The sequence below is a fragment of the Salvelinus fontinalis genome, chromosome 34 (genome assembly GCF_029448725.1).
Source record: "Salvelinus fontinalis isolate EN_2023a chromosome 34, ASM2944872v1, whole genome shotgun sequence".
Lineage (NCBI taxonomy): Eukaryota > Metazoa > Chordata > Actinopteri > Salmoniformes > Salmonidae > Salvelinus > Salvelinus fontinalis.
Window position 1 is genome coordinate 34,098,827 of NC_074698.1, and position 16,716 is coordinate 34,115,542.

The following is a 16,716-nucleotide window of genomic DNA, read 5'->3' on the forward strand; positions in this document are numbered from 1 at the left end:
CAATCAAAATGTATGGGATTTAACATCAAGAGACTAAATATTTACCGCTCTTGGGCCATTTCTGGGCAAGTTTACTGTTGACTGTAGGATCTCAATGACATAAAGCTGCTTGTTGCTGCATTTCCACATCCTTCCCTCAGAATCCATCAAATATCCCAAGACCAACAGTTTAAAGAGAAACTCATAGAGGCCTTTCCGCACCTGTTGATAAAACATTTTTTTAATTTGAATTTCATCAAAATATCACAAAACGAATCTACATGGATAAATATTCTATCAAAAAATAGTTTAAACTATCACTAAACAAATAATAATGACCAATAGGCTACAGTATATTTACCGAAGATGTGACATCGAAGTGGAAGATGATGAGCTCTTTCGACTTGGGGGTAGTCAGCAGGGACTGAACAATAACATTTTCATCAACCCTTGGCTCGATCAAGCGGATGCATTTCAGCAGTGACGGCTTCTTGGTGGAGTGTTTCAGTTTTTCATACAGCCTCTTGATATAAAGGGACTTACCTGAAAGTGTGAAGAACATGTCAGTATTTTAAGAATAAATCCAGCGGATAAGTAGGATATATCAAACCACCAATTCAATGATCAACACAGGAGTATACATAAACTGAAGGCCAAACATACTCACCAACTCCAGCTCTACTGGACGACACAACTCCAACAAACATTCTGTCCTTGAACACAGCAGCAGCACTGCTCTGATCTGACGGGACCGTGTAGTGTTTGTTGAGGTATCTCTGGATGCTGCTCAGGGGTTCCTGGGGCACCATGTGTAACCTGTACTGGCTGAAGGCCGAGGGAAGGTAGGCATGCTCTCTGTCCGAGCTGCAGATGATCACGAGCCTGTAGTCCTTCCTGCTCTGCATTTTAATTCGCTGGAAAAAGCTCTCCACCTTGGAGCTGACTTCGTAGCTCAGCTGATCGCCGTAGAGCATGGTGTAAATCTTCTCTCCTCTGTAGCAGGCAGTGAGGCAGCGTCTGAGGAACAGCTCCACCTGCTCGTAAGGTGTGGAGGAGTTGCACAATAGGACCTCGTCGTATGTGGGCAGCGGCTCGTGTTTGCTGCTCATGTAAATGGAGATGCAAGACGTCAGGATCTCGTCGTGTGGGGAAACTATGAGGTTTGGACTTCCGATAGCCAGGCCCTTGGGCATCAATCTTTCAATGCTTTTGTATTTCTTCTCATCAGTCATGTCTCCTTCATTCTCATCACTTATGTTGGCCAGAATTTCTAGCAGTCTTCCGAAGCTTCGGACGTCGAGAGTGTCTGGGAGGAAACACTTCATGTCTCTCATGTAGGCGTTCCACATCAAGTCCAACTTTCCTGAGCCGCTAATATGCTCCACAAGACTTGGAAGATTGTCTGAAGAGAGATTCAACTCTCCAATGAAATCCAGACCTCCCTGTACACCGCTCGGCACCTCAACAAAAGTCTGGAAGTCAACGTCCTCATTTTGCACAGGTGGGTTAGTGAGGATCTCGTATTGCAGTGTGTGCCAGGTTTGCCTAAGATTGGAAGCTGTGCAGTTGGGTTTGACAAAGGAGAGCATCATGAGAACTTGTTCCTCCAAATTCGACACATTCTGCTGAGTCAGCTTACTGCACAGGTATACGATCTGCTCGGCAGTGTAGTAGCTCAGGTAGTAATTGTGGGATCTCTGTTTGTCCATGAAGTCGTTCCAGTACTTCAGACACTTCTCCATCTTCCTGCACAGCTCAGGAAGCTGCTCCACGATGCTGCCATCCACCATAATCTCACTGACAATGCTGCCAAGGTTGAAGTCCATGAAGATGCCGGCGTCTTGGCTGAGGGAACTACAGTTGATGTTGGCCTCCCAGTGTCTGAACAGGGGGTTCCCTGCCGTGAACAGGGCAATGAATGCCACAGCTAGCCTCTGGACACTGGCGAAAACCTGAGGAAAAGAACACAAAGTGAATCCTTGTTTATAACGGCCCATTCCAAATGCTCCTCTCTTCTATAACTATATGACTACCAAGCTCACCTTGAAGTTAGAGGCTTCAACCTTAACTGACATGCATGGTTAAAGAAAAGGTTCAATTAAAGAAAGAAAAACACTACAGTACCTCTGCAAACTGGTCCACCTCACACTGGCCCTGGTCGCCTTTCCCAGACATGAGCATGAGTTTGTTCTGCAGTTCCCTCAGGTCCTCCAGGGAGTAACGGCGCATCTCATGGCCCTCGTCGTGCTCCTCTGGGATCTGCAGTTTCAGGGCCGTGTCCAGGCTCAACTGGAAAGAAAAAAAGACAAAAATTATGTTGAAGCATGGCACTGTAGAACTATGATATAATTATTCTAATCCACTGAAGAATCATTCTACACACTGGATTGGTAAACGTTTTAACCGAACTTCAAAGCTTCGGTAAATCAGTTGGAACAAAGATCTGGCTAAAATGAACATGAGTAACAGCTGATACTTTTAAAGATGGTTGAAACTAACAACTGTATATTCTATGGATTGTTTTTCAGGCCTACCTTCTTTTGGTTCTGGGCACTGATGATGTAGATCCCTTTACTGTTGATGGCTGATGCTAAGGAGAGAGAGGATAGTTCCACAGATCCATGGCTGTCCTTCACAGTCTTCAACCACTCCAGGTGGCGCGCTGTGTCACGCTGCAATAAGGACATTCACAGTCAGGTAGTTTTCCGCTTTTAAAGGGATAGGAAACTTTTTGAAGTTTTGGCATATTTAAGGTAGGTTGAAAGTAAGTTAAATATCATAAAACTTCCTCACTAGCTTCTTTGGGAGGTTGTTGTCATTATCCAATGCCCTCCACAGCTTTTTCAGCACCTCCTTGAAGGCCTGGAAACCGGAGTCTGGCTTCAGTTCGTACAGCATCGGAGAGTAACCCAGGACAGCATCATGGAAACAGGCCACACGGTCCACGTCGAGGTCATTCTCCCCAGCAGAGATGGAAGCCAGGTCAACAAACACTTTAAGCTCGTTGATATCTGGAATAGAGCACAACAGACTGATTAATCCAATAGCACTACATTTATCCCACAATGGGCAGACAAGCAGTTCAGATACAGTATAACAAATAACATGAGACCTCATGATAATCACATTAAATATAATTACACGAAACATGACTGTCTATTTTCAATAGATACAGTTAGTGACTGATTACTGACAGGTTAGTCTCCTGAAGGTAAAGATGATCACCCAATTTACCTTCAAGAGCCTCTTTAACCCAGATAACAAAATTTTTCCTGAGGCCGAGCTCCTGGAGACACAGTCTGCGGGGCTCTGTGATGTCCACCAGAACCAGCTTTGTTTGCATCAGGTCATTGTCAATACGATCCAGGTGCTCCCTCTTAAAGTCCTCATGCGTCTGACAACAGAGAAATACAGAATTTGTTTGAGTATTGTTTGTTCTACCAGTACTGGCTGAATACTTGGTTCTGATTGGTTTAGTTCCATACAGAAAACCAAACACACATCCTGGCAACTTTGGCCAGGATTCAAACAAATCACACTGCGCCGACAGCGCACCTGACAATGTCCTTGACATTCTACGAGATAATATTTATGGTAAACGCCACGGGTGTCAGCTCAAACGTAAATGACCTTTTTAATTCAAGTGTAGCGCGACATCGGCGCGATGCAGTTTGTGAGCTAGCTAGCATTAATTTGTAAAACCACCTTGAGACGAGCACTGTCATTTTCAGCAGTGGTGGCCAGGACAGTAGTTGCTAGAAAGCTGATACAATGTTGCCTAGTGGCAAAAGCAAACTTGCTAACATTTTTTGTTTGAGCGGTAGTTTAGGACAGTTGGCTGGCTAGAATAAGTTTATTACCAAGGTAACAAGCTAGCTAGCTACGTCAGTGAATGTGCTCAAAACAAGTTGACATTTGTTTTATACCCGTGATAAATAAATTAAATGGAAATTCACACCAACTCACAACTTCTAGCAGTGTCTGCAGGACTTGGAAGTTGCCTTGAAGGTTGAGCGTCTGCTTGACCAACATGATGACCTGAGCAGACTCCACAGCCAGGTGAAGCTCGTGGTACTGCTCAATCTGCTGCACCCTTCTCTGGATCCACTGTTTGTTATCCGACTTGTCGTTTCTGCACATGATATCAAAGTCCTGCGCCAGCTCTTCGTACTTGCCCCTGTAGGCCTTGAAGAGAGTATCGACCTCTTCGAGCCGAAGGCTGCCGTTCTTCAGGCATTTGTAGATCTTATCGTACTTCGCGTAGCAAGGAAGAAAAATATCACTGTGTATCTCGACTGGTCCTACAAAGTAGTCAACCGATTCCTCAGGTTCTTCATCATATGTATCTCCTCTGGCAAGGTCTTGGGCCTGTGTCTCCCAGCACAACTTGAAGATGTAGCTGTCTTTAAATCTGTGCAGAACCTCTGCCATCTCTCTCACGTCGTCCTCAAGTTCGAAGAAGGTGACTACACCGTCCGTTGGAGAAGAGAGTTGATCGAATGCATGGACCTCCATGAATTGGTCAAGGGTCATTGCCTCAATGTTGGTCTGAAGTCTTGCTTCCAAGCCTTCAAATTGAACTGCAACAGAGGGATAAAGCATGAAAACAATTAGGACCACTGATCAGACTGGCCAAACGCAACCGTCCCTCAAAAGATTTTACTTTCATTCACCCATTTGACTTCTCACAAACACAGACCTGCGTAGCAGCTTTGTGTGGACCTTTGACCGAATACACACACAAACACACCTACCTACGACATGTTCCTGTAGTTTGCGGCTCATAGTAAGCAGGACTTCCACCAGCTCCTTCTCATGGTAGACAGCTTTCACCTCCTCCTGCCTACACATTAGCAGCCTTTTCATGGGGGCGCTGTCCTTGTAGCGCTCATTCTCCGAAAGACAGTCTGCATTTAGATCAAACATACATTTCATAAGCAAACAGCACTAAGACTAATAAAAAAAGACAGCCTTCATCGATATTATGAAATCCTTTCATATGAACAAAGAACTTGGGTTGCAAAATTATGGAAATGTTCCAAAAGTTTAAATATAATTTTTTTATATCCCGGTTGAGGATTTCCCAAATGAAAGAATCTTCCAACCAGGATTTCTGAAAAAGATGGAAACGTAATGAACGTTCTCAACCCTAAAAAACACAACCTTTCATTACCTATTTTCAGCAGCTCTGTGAAGGTATCCCTCTTCTCCAAGACGGAGTTGAGCAGTTTGATCCGGATGTTTCCGTGGACCAGCTGGTTGGAGATGGCAGTGAAGGACGAGATAGCTACGGCCATCCTGTCCCTGGCTTCTTCAGAGAGCTGCTCAATCAGCTTTTCATCTGCACCTAAAACCACATAGGATTTACATTACAATATGGGGTAAAAGCAGCTGGATACTGAAACAAGATGGGTTAAATGCTTGAGGCAGTTACAGGACTCTCAATTTGAAACCAGAAAAGTCTCATTGAGATCACAAAAACTATTAAAACACCACATACAATTGAACTCCAAAAACATCACCAGGGCTGGGACACAGTGATGGCCAAAGACGGCCAGAAGAGGAGAGTCTTTCGGGACCATACAGCAGCTTAAACTGACTGACGGAAGTACAGCAAATAGACTGACGGAAGTACAGCAAATAGACTGACGGAAGTACAGCAAATAGACTGACGGAAGTACAGCAAATAGACTGACGGAAGTACAGCAAATAGACTGACGGAAGTACAGCCAGCAAATAGACTGACGGAAGTACAGCCAGCAAATAGACTGACGGAAGTACAGCCAGCAAATAGACTGACGGAAGTACAGCCAGCAAATAGACTGACGGAAGTACAGCCAGCAAATAGACTGACGGAAGTACAGCCAGTAAATAGACTGACGGAAGTACAGCCAGCAAATAGACTGACGGAAGTACCGTAAATAGACTGACGGAAGTACAGCAAATAGACTGACGGAAGTACAGCAAATAGACTGACGGAAGTACAGCAAATAGACTGACGGAAGTACAGCAAATAGACTGACGGAAGTACAGCAAATAGACTGACGGAAGTACAGCAAATAGACTGACGGAAGTACAGCAAATAGACTGACGGAAGTACAGCAAATAGACTGACGGAAGTACAGCAAATAGACTGACGGAAGTACAGCAAATAGACTGACGGAAGTACAGCAAATAGACTGACGGAAGTACAGCAAATAGACTGATGGAAGTACAGCCAGCAAATAGACTGACGGAAGTACAGCCAGCAAATAGACTGACGAAAGTACAGCCAGTAAATAGACTGACGGAAGTACAGCCAGCAAATAGACTGACGGAAGTACCGTAAATAGACTGACGGAAGTACCGTAAATAGACTGACGGAAGTACCGTAAATAGACTGACGGAAGTACAGCAAATAGACTGACGGAAGTACAGCAAATAGACTGACGGAAGTACAGCAAATAGACTGATGGAAGTACAGCCAGCAAATAGACTGACGGAAGTACAGCCAGCAAATAGACTGACGAAAGTACAGCCAGTAAATAGACTGACGGAAGTACAGCCAGCAAATAGACTGACGGAAGTACAGCCAGCAAATAGACTGACGGAAGTACAGCCAGCAAATAGACTGACGGAAGTACAGCCAGCAAATAGACTGACGGAAGTACAGCCAGTAAATAGACTGACGGAAGTACAGCCAGCAAATAGACTGACGGAAGTACAGCCAGCAAATAGACTGACGGAAGTACCGTAAATAGACTGACGGAAGTACAGCAAATAGACTGACGGAAGTACAGCAAATAGACTGACGGAAGTACAGCAAATAGACTGACGGAAGTACAGCAAATAGACTGACGGAAGTACAGCAAATAGACTGACGGAAGTACAGCAAATAGACTGACGGAAGTACAGCAAATAGACTGACGGAAGTACAGCAAATAGACTGACGGAAGTACAGCAAATAGACTGACGGAAGTACAGCAAATAGACTGACGGAAGTACCGTAAATAGACTGATGGAAGTACCGTAAATAGACTGATGGAAGTACAGCAAATAGACTGATGGAAGTACCGTAAATAGACTGATGGAAGTACAGCAAATAGACTGACGGAAGTACAGCAAATAGACTGACGGAAGTACAGCCAGTAAATAGACTGACGGAAGTACAGCCAGTAAATAGACTGACGGAAGTACCGTAAATAGACTGATGGAAGTACCGTAAATAGACTGACGGAAGTACAGCAAATAGACTGACGGAAGTACAGCCAGTAAATAGACTGACGGAAGTACAGCCAGCAAATAGACTGACGGAAGTACAGCAAATAGACTGACGGAAGTACAGCAAATAGACTGACGGAAGTACAGCAAATAGACTGATGGAAGTACAGCCAGAAAATAGACTGACGGAAGTACAGCCAGCAAATAGACTGACGGAAGTACAGCAAATAGACTGACGGAAGTACAGCAAATAGACTGACGGAAGTACAGCAAATAGACTGATGGAAGTACAGCCAGAAAATAGACGGACGGAAGTACAGCCAGAAAATAGACGGACGGAAGTACAGCCAGCAAATAGACTGATGGAAGTACAACAAATAGACTGATGGAAGTACAGCAAATAGACTGACGGAAGTACAGCCAGCAAATAGACTGACGGAAGTACAGCCAGCAAATAGACTGACGGAAGTACAGCAAATAGACTGATGGAAGTACAGCAAATAGACTGACGGAAGTACAGCAAATAGACTGACGGAAGTACAGCAAATAGACTGATGGAAGTACAGCAAATAGACTGACGGAAGTACAGTAAATAGACTGATGGAAGTACCGTGTAGCTGGAAGATGTTCTTGGCGGCTGTCCAGGAGAGCAGGTGTTGAAAGACCACGTCTTCGTCTTCGTGGTAATCACCACGCTCGTTTCTCGGCCAGGACTTCTGGATGATGGCTGAGATGAGTTTGCCAAACTTCCAGTTTATCTTCAACCGGTCAAAGAGTTTACCCTCAGACTTGCTCTGTGTGAGAAGAAAAAACATTGAAGAGATTGAGATTTGTACAGGATATGAATTCCTAAAATAAGAGATTAGGTTTGTGTATTAGCCAACTTTTTCATCAAGGTTTATTTTCCATTTCATTCAGAAGCGGTTGAGTTTAATATGGGCTCATACCTGCTTATAAAAGGTTCCTAAAATATAACTATATGGTGGAAAGTCTACTGTATTTATTTCATTTTTACTTTTGCGTTTTACTAAGAAAAGGCTATGTTTTTATTTAAGTAGTATGTGTTCAGGATGTGGAAATGAGTCTAAGCTATAAGAAGTTTGTTAATGGATATTTATATTTTAAGTTATCATTTCAGTTTTACTTGGTGTTATCACTGTTACACACAATACAGTACAAGTCAAAAGTTTGGACACACCTACTCATTCATTTTTCTTACATTGTAAAATAATAGTGAAGACATCAAAACTATGAAATAACATATGGAATCATGTAGTAACCAAAAAAGTGTTAAACAAATCAAAATATATTTTAAATTAGAGATTCTTCAATGTAGCCACCCTTTGCCTTGATGACAACTTTGCACACTATTGACATTCTCTCAACCAGCTTCTCCTGGAATGCTTTTCCAACAGTCTTGAAGGAGTTCCCACATATGGTGAGCACTTGTTGGCTTCTTTTCCTTCACTCTGCGGTCCAACTCATCCTAAACCATTTCAATAGGGTTGAGGTCGGGTGATTGTGGAGGCCAGGTCATCTGATGCAGCACTCCATCAATCTCGTTGGTCAAATAGCCCTTACACAACCTGGGGGTGTGTTTTGGGTCATTGTCCTGTTAAAAACAAATGATAGTCCCACTAAGCGCAAACCAGATGGGATGGCGTATCGCCGCAGAATGCTGTAGTAGCCATGCTGGATAAGTGTGCCTATAATTCTGAATAAATCACAGACAGTGTCACCAGCAAAGCATCCCCACACCTCCTCCTCCATGCTCACGGTGGTAACCACAGATGCGGAGATCATCCATTCACCTACTCCGCGTCTCAAAAAGACACGGCGGTTGGAACCAAAAATCTCACATTTGGATGGACGAAAGGACAGAATTCCACCAGTCTAATGTCCATTGCTCATGTTTCTTGGCCCAAGCAAGTCTCTTCTTCTTACTGGTGTCCTTTAGTAGTGGTTTCTTTGCAGCAATTTGACCACGAAGGCCTGATTCACGCAGTCTCCTCTGAACAGTTGATGTTGACATGTGTCTGTTACTTGAACTCTGTGAAGCATTTATTTGAGCTGCAATCTGAGGTGCAGTTAACTGTAATGAACGTATCCTCTGCAGCAGATGTAACACTGGGTCTTCCTCTCCTGTGGCGGTCCTCATGAGAGCAAGTTTCATCATAGCGCTTGATGGTTTTCCTGGATTGACTGACTTTCGTATCTTAAAGTAATGACGGACTGTCATTTCTCTTTGCTTATTTGAGCAGTTCTTGTCAAATACGGACCTGGTATTTGACCAAATAGGGCTATCTTCTATATACCACCCCTACCTTGTCACAACACAACTGTTTGGCTCAAACGCATAAAGGAAAGAAATTCCACAAGTTAACTTTTATCAAGGCACACCTTTTAATTGAAATCCATTCCAGGTGACTACCTCATGAGGCTGGTTGAGAGAATGCAAAAAGAGTGTGCAAAACTGTCATCAAGGCAAAGGGTGGCTACTTTGAAGAATCTCAAATATATTTTGAATTGTTTAACACTTTTTTGGTTACTACATGATTCCATGTGTTATTTCATAGTTTTGATGTCTTCACTGTTATTTTACAATGTAGAAAATAGTAAAAATAAAGAAAAACCCTGGAATGAGTAGGTGTGTCCAAACTTTTGACTGGTACAGTATTTTGAATCTGTATTTACTTGAAGTGTTACCATGAGTCTACTTACCTGGCACAGTGAGGTGACAGCTTCCAGGGCACATTTCTCGATACTCTTGGCTACGTGAGGGTGAGATTCATTCAGGACCTCAATCTTGGAACAGTAGATCTCTATCTGATCCAGAGGAGACTCCTAGAAATGCAGAAAAGGTATTTCCGTTATTTCACCAATGGCTATTTCAGTCAGGTCTCAATTATACTGTATGTGTGGCAGTTTCATACCTGTTTCAGTTTGCCCTCCAAGTCCCTAGTGAACGTTTGTCTCCATTCTTTTGTGAAATCGTCATTGGCGAACTTGAGAGAGATTATGTTGTTCCACATCTGGCAAATAAAAAAGAGCATCGTCATAAAAATGTGTTTTTTTAAACGATATAGAACTACACATAAAAAAAAAATCATGGTCATGATATGCACAACAGAAATGTATTATTTTCTCCTCACCTCTATCTCTGTGGTGACATTGACACTGAGGTACAAGGTGGTCATACCCCTGGCCAGCAACCGGTCTCTGAAGGTTTTGCCGATCCAGGATCTGACGATCACCATCGCCTCGGATAGCAGCTCCAGCTCCTTGGCATGAATATGCTCTCTTTCCACGTCCTTAGTTGCCTTGAAAGGAATGATAAGTTATCTCCATCCTTTTTCAGAAATGTCTTACCCATAGAAATAGAACTACTAGAAGGGACAAAGAACATCAAACCACAGCAATTTGACTGGAACACTCATGGGTACACTCAATATGGCCGCCGGTCATTAAATTGACTTAAATGGGAATGTCCTTTCTAGTAAATATTTTTCTATAGTCTGAACTAGTCAGCTGTACCTGCACCAAAACTCTGGTATTTCTCCATTTAGAGCTTGTTCTCCATCTTCTTTTTAAATAGTGAACCAACATGTTTTTAGCACTTTTATTTCCCCGACTTGATCAAAACTCATTTTCTCATGCTCTCTCTTATCGCTCTGCAGCAGACATATAGTGAGCAATATGTTTGGAACATCGAATCGCAATAAAGAATCATGAAACATATAGAATCCAAATACATATCGTATCGGCACCTATGTATTATGATAATATAGTATTGTGAAGTCCCTGAAAATTCCCAGAAATACAAGATAGTGGTCAGAATCAAACACGTCTTCTTCATGATTTTCTGTTTAAAACATAACCTTGTTATCTAGACAGTCAGTCCATACATACTGTTGGCCAACCGCTTATCTTGGGCAAAGTCTAAATGAGTCATCAGACATTTTCTACTTGAACTCCGCATACCTGTGACTCAAAGGCCCGGGCAAACTCAGATACAGACACAACCGTGTTCATGCATGCCACAGGGATGTCTGTGAAGTTCTGAGTGTTGGTTGAAGTGGATCGGACTCCTTTGCAGATCTTCTCAAAAAGTTTCACTGCTGTTGCCAAGCATTCTCTGCCATACGCCTCACTAAAACAACTGCAACCACAAAAAACAGCGGATGTTTTACAATAACTATCATCAAAGATCAAAAGGAAACAAGTGAACCAAATGAGTTACAGTAAGTCAATCACCTGTATTTCTCCTCGATGAGATTGCTTTGAATATGTGAGAGAGTGTCTGACACATACTGCAGGGCAGAAAAAAACACATTGTTAAAAAACAAGTAGATTTGAAACCTTCAATGCTCTATAATACTTTTAAAAACATTCTGGGTTTATTGGCTAGGAAAGAGATAAGAAAGACAGAGGCGAGAGTATGCTGAAAAAGCCCTGTAGTCAGGGGGGAAACTAGTGTCCAGCTCACCTGCTTGTTGCTATAGGTGACATCTTGAGGGGCCCTCAGAGTGAAGACATGGAGCAGGTCCAGCAGGTCCACGTTGATGAGGACGCTGCATTCCATCAGGTCCTCTATGGGCAGCAGACACATCCAGGACCGAGACACTAGTCTGTCCATCTCAACCAGATGGCCATTGTTTTTCATGAGATTCAACATCGCTCTAAAACAAAGGAGGGAAAAAAGAAGGGATATCACCAATTAATATCAATAAAAAATATAAATGATATACAGTGCCTTCAGAAAGTATTCAGACCACTTCACTTTTTCTACATTTTGTTACGTTACAGCTTTATTCAAAAATGTATTAAATTTAAAAAAACTACTCACCAATCAACACACAATAACCCATAATGACAAAGCGAAAACAGGTTTTTATATTTTTTTTACAAGTGTATTCAAAATAAAAAACAGAAATACCTTAATTACATAAGTATCCAGACCCTTTGCTATGAGACTTGAAAATTGAGCTCATGTGCACCTTGTTTCCATTAATCATCCTTGAGATGTTTTTACAACTTAATTGGAGTCCACCTGTGGTAAATTCAATTGATTGGACATGATTTGGAAAGGCACACACATGTCTGTATAAGGTCCCACAGTTGACAGTGCATGTCAGAGAAAAACCAAGCCATGAGGTTGAAGGAATTGTCCGTAGATCTCCAAGACAGGATTGTCTCAGAGGAAGGGTATCAAAACATTTCTGCAGCATTGAAAGTCCAAGAACACAGTGGCCTCCATCATTCTTAAATGGAAGAAGTTTGGAACCAGTGCTCTGACATGCACTGTCAACTGTGGGACCTTGTATAGACAGGTGTGCTTTTCCAAATCATGTCAAATCAATTGAATTTACCACAGGTGGACTCCAATTAAGTTGTAGAAACATCTCAAGGATGATTAATGGAAACTAGGTGCACCTGAGCTCAATTTTCTAGTCTCATAGCAAAGGGTCTGGATACTTATGTAAATAAGGTACACTACTGTTCAAAAGTTTGGGGTCACTTAAATGTCCTTGTTTTTGAAAGAAAAGTACTTTTTTTTGTCCATTAAAATAACATCAAATTGATCAGAAATACAGTGTAGACATTGTTAATGTTGTGAATGACTATTGTAGCTGGAAACCGCTGATTTATTGTGGAATATCTACATAGGCGTACAGAGGCCCATTATCAGCAACCATCACTCCTATGTTCTAATCCAAGTTTATCATTTTAAAAGGATCATCATTTAAAAGGATCATTAGAAAACCTTTTTGCAATTATGTTACCAAAAAGAAAATGAATTAGTATCTGACAAAAAAGTGCTTTTCTTTCAAAAACAAGGAAATGTCTAAGTGACTCAACTTTTGAACAGTAGTGTGTTTTGTTTTTTATTTGTACATTTGCAAAAATTCTAAACTTGTTTTTTCGCGTTGTCATCATGGGATAGTGTGTAGATTGCTGAGGATTTAAAAAAACATTTTATCAATTTTAGTAAGGCTGTAACGTAACAAAATGTGCAAAAAGTGAAGGGGTCTGAATACTTTCACGACGGCAATATGTATAATATATATCATTTTTAGGAATTTCTAGAGGGAATTTAATTTGTTTGTTTACCAAAAAAGGAACAGGACATAATTACGAAAGGCCAAACCTTTAGCGTGATCTAGTGAGACAATAGGAATGATTTTCTAATACCACGGGGAGAATAGAAGTACTGTACCTCCTGTCCTGGCTGTTGAGTGTCTTGTCTGCTTTGAGGCCTTGGAGGCCCGCCCAGGACTGCTCGTACTTGGTGGTGACAGTGGTAGATATGGGTGTGAACGGTTTGGAGGATCCTTTGAGGAGGTGGAGCAGGGGGAGCACCAAAATCCACCGGGGCCCTTCAGTCTTCACACTGTTGATCAGAGCCACCAACATGTCTGGCAAGCTAGTGCAGAGAAAAATAGGTTGATTTTCACACAAAAATAAATACATCAGCATTTTTTTGTACCAAAAAATGTAATGAGAACTCATCCACTAACAAGCACTTTGTTAGAAACTGTTATGAGAAAATGTGTATAAAATATTACTCAGTTTGAATAATACAAATGATTACATCCTGTATAAAAATAAACAAATCATAATGTCTGTAATAGGCAAAAAATAAGCAGAAATCCTGACGCCAAAACCCACTTTTTGAGACCGGAGACGGCTTGGGCGAAGTCGGTCCAGTACTGCAGGAAGGAGTCTTTGGGCAGCTTGGGCAAGCACAGGGCGGTGCAGAGCCGGGTGGACTCTCCGTGGTCCAGCCTGAGGCCGAACTGCTTCCACACGTACAGCATGACCACGGCTGCCCTCATGGGGTCCTGGATGAAGCAGCTTTTCCCCTCACCCTCCTTCTGCAGCTGAGGAACAACGTTATCCAGCATGAACTGCTTCAGCAGCTTCCTGACCTTTGGGAGGAAGAACAAACAGTGAATGTTAACAGATTTGTTTTGGGGACGGTTGCACACTGCAACTCAATACTCATCCATTTGCTTTTCCCTTCCATATACAAAAGAAAAATACAATAAGACAACCAAATGAAAAATACATGTGAAAAAACAGCAATCATTCCAGAAATGAAACTCCCACACACAATATTACCTCTACACATTTACAGCATTGTGCAGCGTCCGCACGTTTATTGGGCAGTTAAAATCATATTAGCGGCTGTCATCTTTTCTACAAGTCAAGCAAATAGACACAGTGAAATGCTTGCTCTCATTTCACTTCTAACAGCAACACAATAACTGGGATAAATAAGAAGAGGATGCAGGGCAGGAGACCGCAAAACAAGCAAAAGCCTAACAGCTAGGGGGCGGGGGGTAACATCCGTGCATGCATTTAGCATTCAGGTAGGTGGGGGGGTACGTCTAGGCCAGTGTGAAGCAGTGGGTCTTTAGGCAGGACTGGAAGATGGAGAAGGATTCTGAGTTCCAGAGAGGTGGAAGGAGAGAGTTCCAGAGAGGTGGAAGGAGAGAGTTCCAGAGAGGTGGAAGGAGAGAGTTCCAGAGAGGTGGAAGGAGAGAGTTCCAGAGAGGTGGAAGGAGAGAGTTCCAGAGAGGTGGAAGGAGAGAGTTCCAGAGAGGTGGAAGGAGAGAGTTCCAGAGCCGGTGTGACATTAAGAATTGTACTTACATCTTTTTCGTCGTAGTCTAAGGAGTACCATTTCTTGTGTGTCTCCTCATAGACAAACGGGTTCCCATAGATCTGGTAAAACTGATTCAGCTGATTGAGGAAACTCTTGAAGTTAATGTCAGTCCAGCTCCTGAGGAGGTCAAATATACTCTCCAGCATAATCTTCCCTGCGATTTCTCGGCCTTCGATGACACTTTTCCTTTGATCCGACCAAAAAGCGTCTTTAAGCCGCTTGAGCACGTTCTTGGATGGCTCCACACAGATGATGTCATCATACTGATGCCAGTCCCCTGAAACCAACCAAAATCATTGCTTAATATATTTACATAGATTTTAGACAATTTCCTCACATGTAAGACAGTGTGAACAAAATAGACGAGCAGCACCAAATAGATGTATGATAAAAAATCAACACGGTTTTTAACTTACATGAAGTAAATGGAACATTTTAAAATCAGTGACTTACAATAAAGAACTACTATAGAAATTGTTATAGCAACTGCACCCACCTTCTTCATTAAGCAGATGGGATTTGACAAAAAGACATCTGTTGGTGGTGGGGTAGGTAGAATCCAGTTTGTATATGTACTCATACTCGTACTTTTGCTTTTTAAGCTTGTAGACGAGGTACTTGTATGGTATGGACACGGTTGCATTAGATTTGCTTGTGATCAAGCTCCCTTCGACTAGGAACCCATGCTCTCCAAGATTCCTGTAGAAGTAATGCATTGGTTTATCCTCTGTTACATATCATACACATTTAACCCCCACCACCAGTCTGTTGTTTTCTATGTGAGATAGATGGGAACATTGTTGAACATTATAAGCAGGTTCCTATTGAATACATATTCAACATATTTGGCTAAACTGTCTTGACGGCTGATACATTCGATACATGTATATAAAAACCTACTTAGACACAGTGAGCTCAACGGTATCGGTATCCCAGTTCCCAATGTTCCCCCCAGCCCTGATGAAGATGCGGTCCTCGTCCGGGTTCAGCTTGAAATCCTTTGAGAGGACAGCGTGGAAATAGATTGTGAGTCTCTCAATTGCAGAGACCTGTTTTTTCCCTGGAAGGATCCTGAAATTGGACCAAACAAAATTAATCAGATGAGTATTGTATTAGCTAAGTGGCGGTGTGCGTGATCGGTACTGATAAAAGTGATTTGAAATGTGCAGATCCATGGTCGACTATGTAATACTCCCGGGCACAAGCACCTCCCCCACCGGAGACTGGGGTTCAATCCCCCTCTCCACCCTTCCTCATACAGGGCCTTCAGAAAGTATTCACACCCCTTTACCTTTTCCACATTCGGTTGTGTTACAGCCCAAATTTAAAATAGATTCAATTGAGATTGTGTCACTGATCTACACACACACACACACACACACAAATACCCCATAATGTCAAAGTGGAATTTTGTTGGTAGAAAATTGTAGAAATGAATAATACATTTAAAAACGCTGAAATGTCTTGAGTCAGTAAGTATTCAGCCCTTTTGTTATGGCAAGCCTAAATAAGTTCAGGAGTAAAAAATGTGCTTAACAAATCACATAAGTTGCATGGACTCGTGTTCAATAATAGTGGTGAACACGATTTTTGTAAGAATTGTAAGGTCCCTCAATCGAGTAGTGAATTTCAAACACAGACTCAACCACAAAGACTAGGGAGGTTTTTCAATGCCTTGCAAAAAAGGGCACCACTTGGTTAAAAATAAGCAGATGCTAAATATCTCTGAGCCTGGTGAAGTTATTAATTAGACTTTGGATGGTGTATCAATACACCCAGTCACTACAAAGATACAGGCGTCCTTCCTAACTCAGTTGACGGAGATGAAAGAAACTGCTCAGGGATTCAACCATAAGCCAAGGGTGATT

At 42.2% G+C, this 16,716-nt stretch overlaps 1 protein-coding gene across 2 annotated transcripts in view; it reads right to left on the reverse strand.

Moving 5' to 3' along the window:
• Nucleotides 1-16,716, reverse strand: part of rnf213a (ring finger protein 213a) — a 61,719-nt gene that overhangs the window by 36,227 nt on the left and 8,776 nt on the right. For both annotated transcript variants that reach the window (XM_055898543.1, XM_055898544.1), the window contains exons 6-27: nt 15,749-15,919; nt 15,345-15,547; nt 14,836-15,125; nt 13,849-14,108; nt 13,397-13,603; nt 11,666-11,858; nt 11,434-11,489; nt 11,161-11,338; nt 10,332-10,499; nt 10,113-10,211; nt 9,901-10,023; nt 7,790-7,973; nt 5,153-5,326; nt 4,734-4,886; nt 3,946-4,559; nt 3,214-3,373; nt 2,773-2,990; nt 2,514-2,651; nt 2,104-2,268; nt 647-1,931; nt 341-522; nt 46-201 (exon numbers count right to left, since the gene is read on the reverse strand). In XM_055898543.1, coding sequence (XP_055754518.1) covers nt 46-201; nt 341-522; nt 647-1,931; nt 2,104-2,268; nt 2,514-2,651; nt 2,773-2,990; nt 3,214-3,373; nt 3,946-4,559; nt 4,734-4,886; nt 5,153-5,326; nt 7,790-7,973; nt 9,901-10,023; nt 10,113-10,211; nt 10,332-10,499; nt 11,161-11,338; nt 11,434-11,489; nt 11,666-11,858; nt 13,397-13,603; nt 13,849-14,108; nt 14,836-15,125; nt 15,345-15,547; nt 15,749-15,919 — 5,377 coding nt within the window. The remainder of the gene's footprint in view (nt 1-45; nt 202-340; nt 523-646; nt 1,932-2,103; nt 2,269-2,513; nt 2,652-2,772; nt 2,991-3,213; nt 3,374-3,945; nt 4,560-4,733; nt 4,887-5,152; nt 5,327-7,789; nt 7,974-9,900; nt 10,024-10,112; nt 10,212-10,331; nt 10,500-11,160; nt 11,339-11,433; nt 11,490-11,665; nt 11,859-13,396; nt 13,604-13,848; nt 14,109-14,835; nt 15,126-15,344; nt 15,548-15,748; nt 15,920-16,716) is intronic.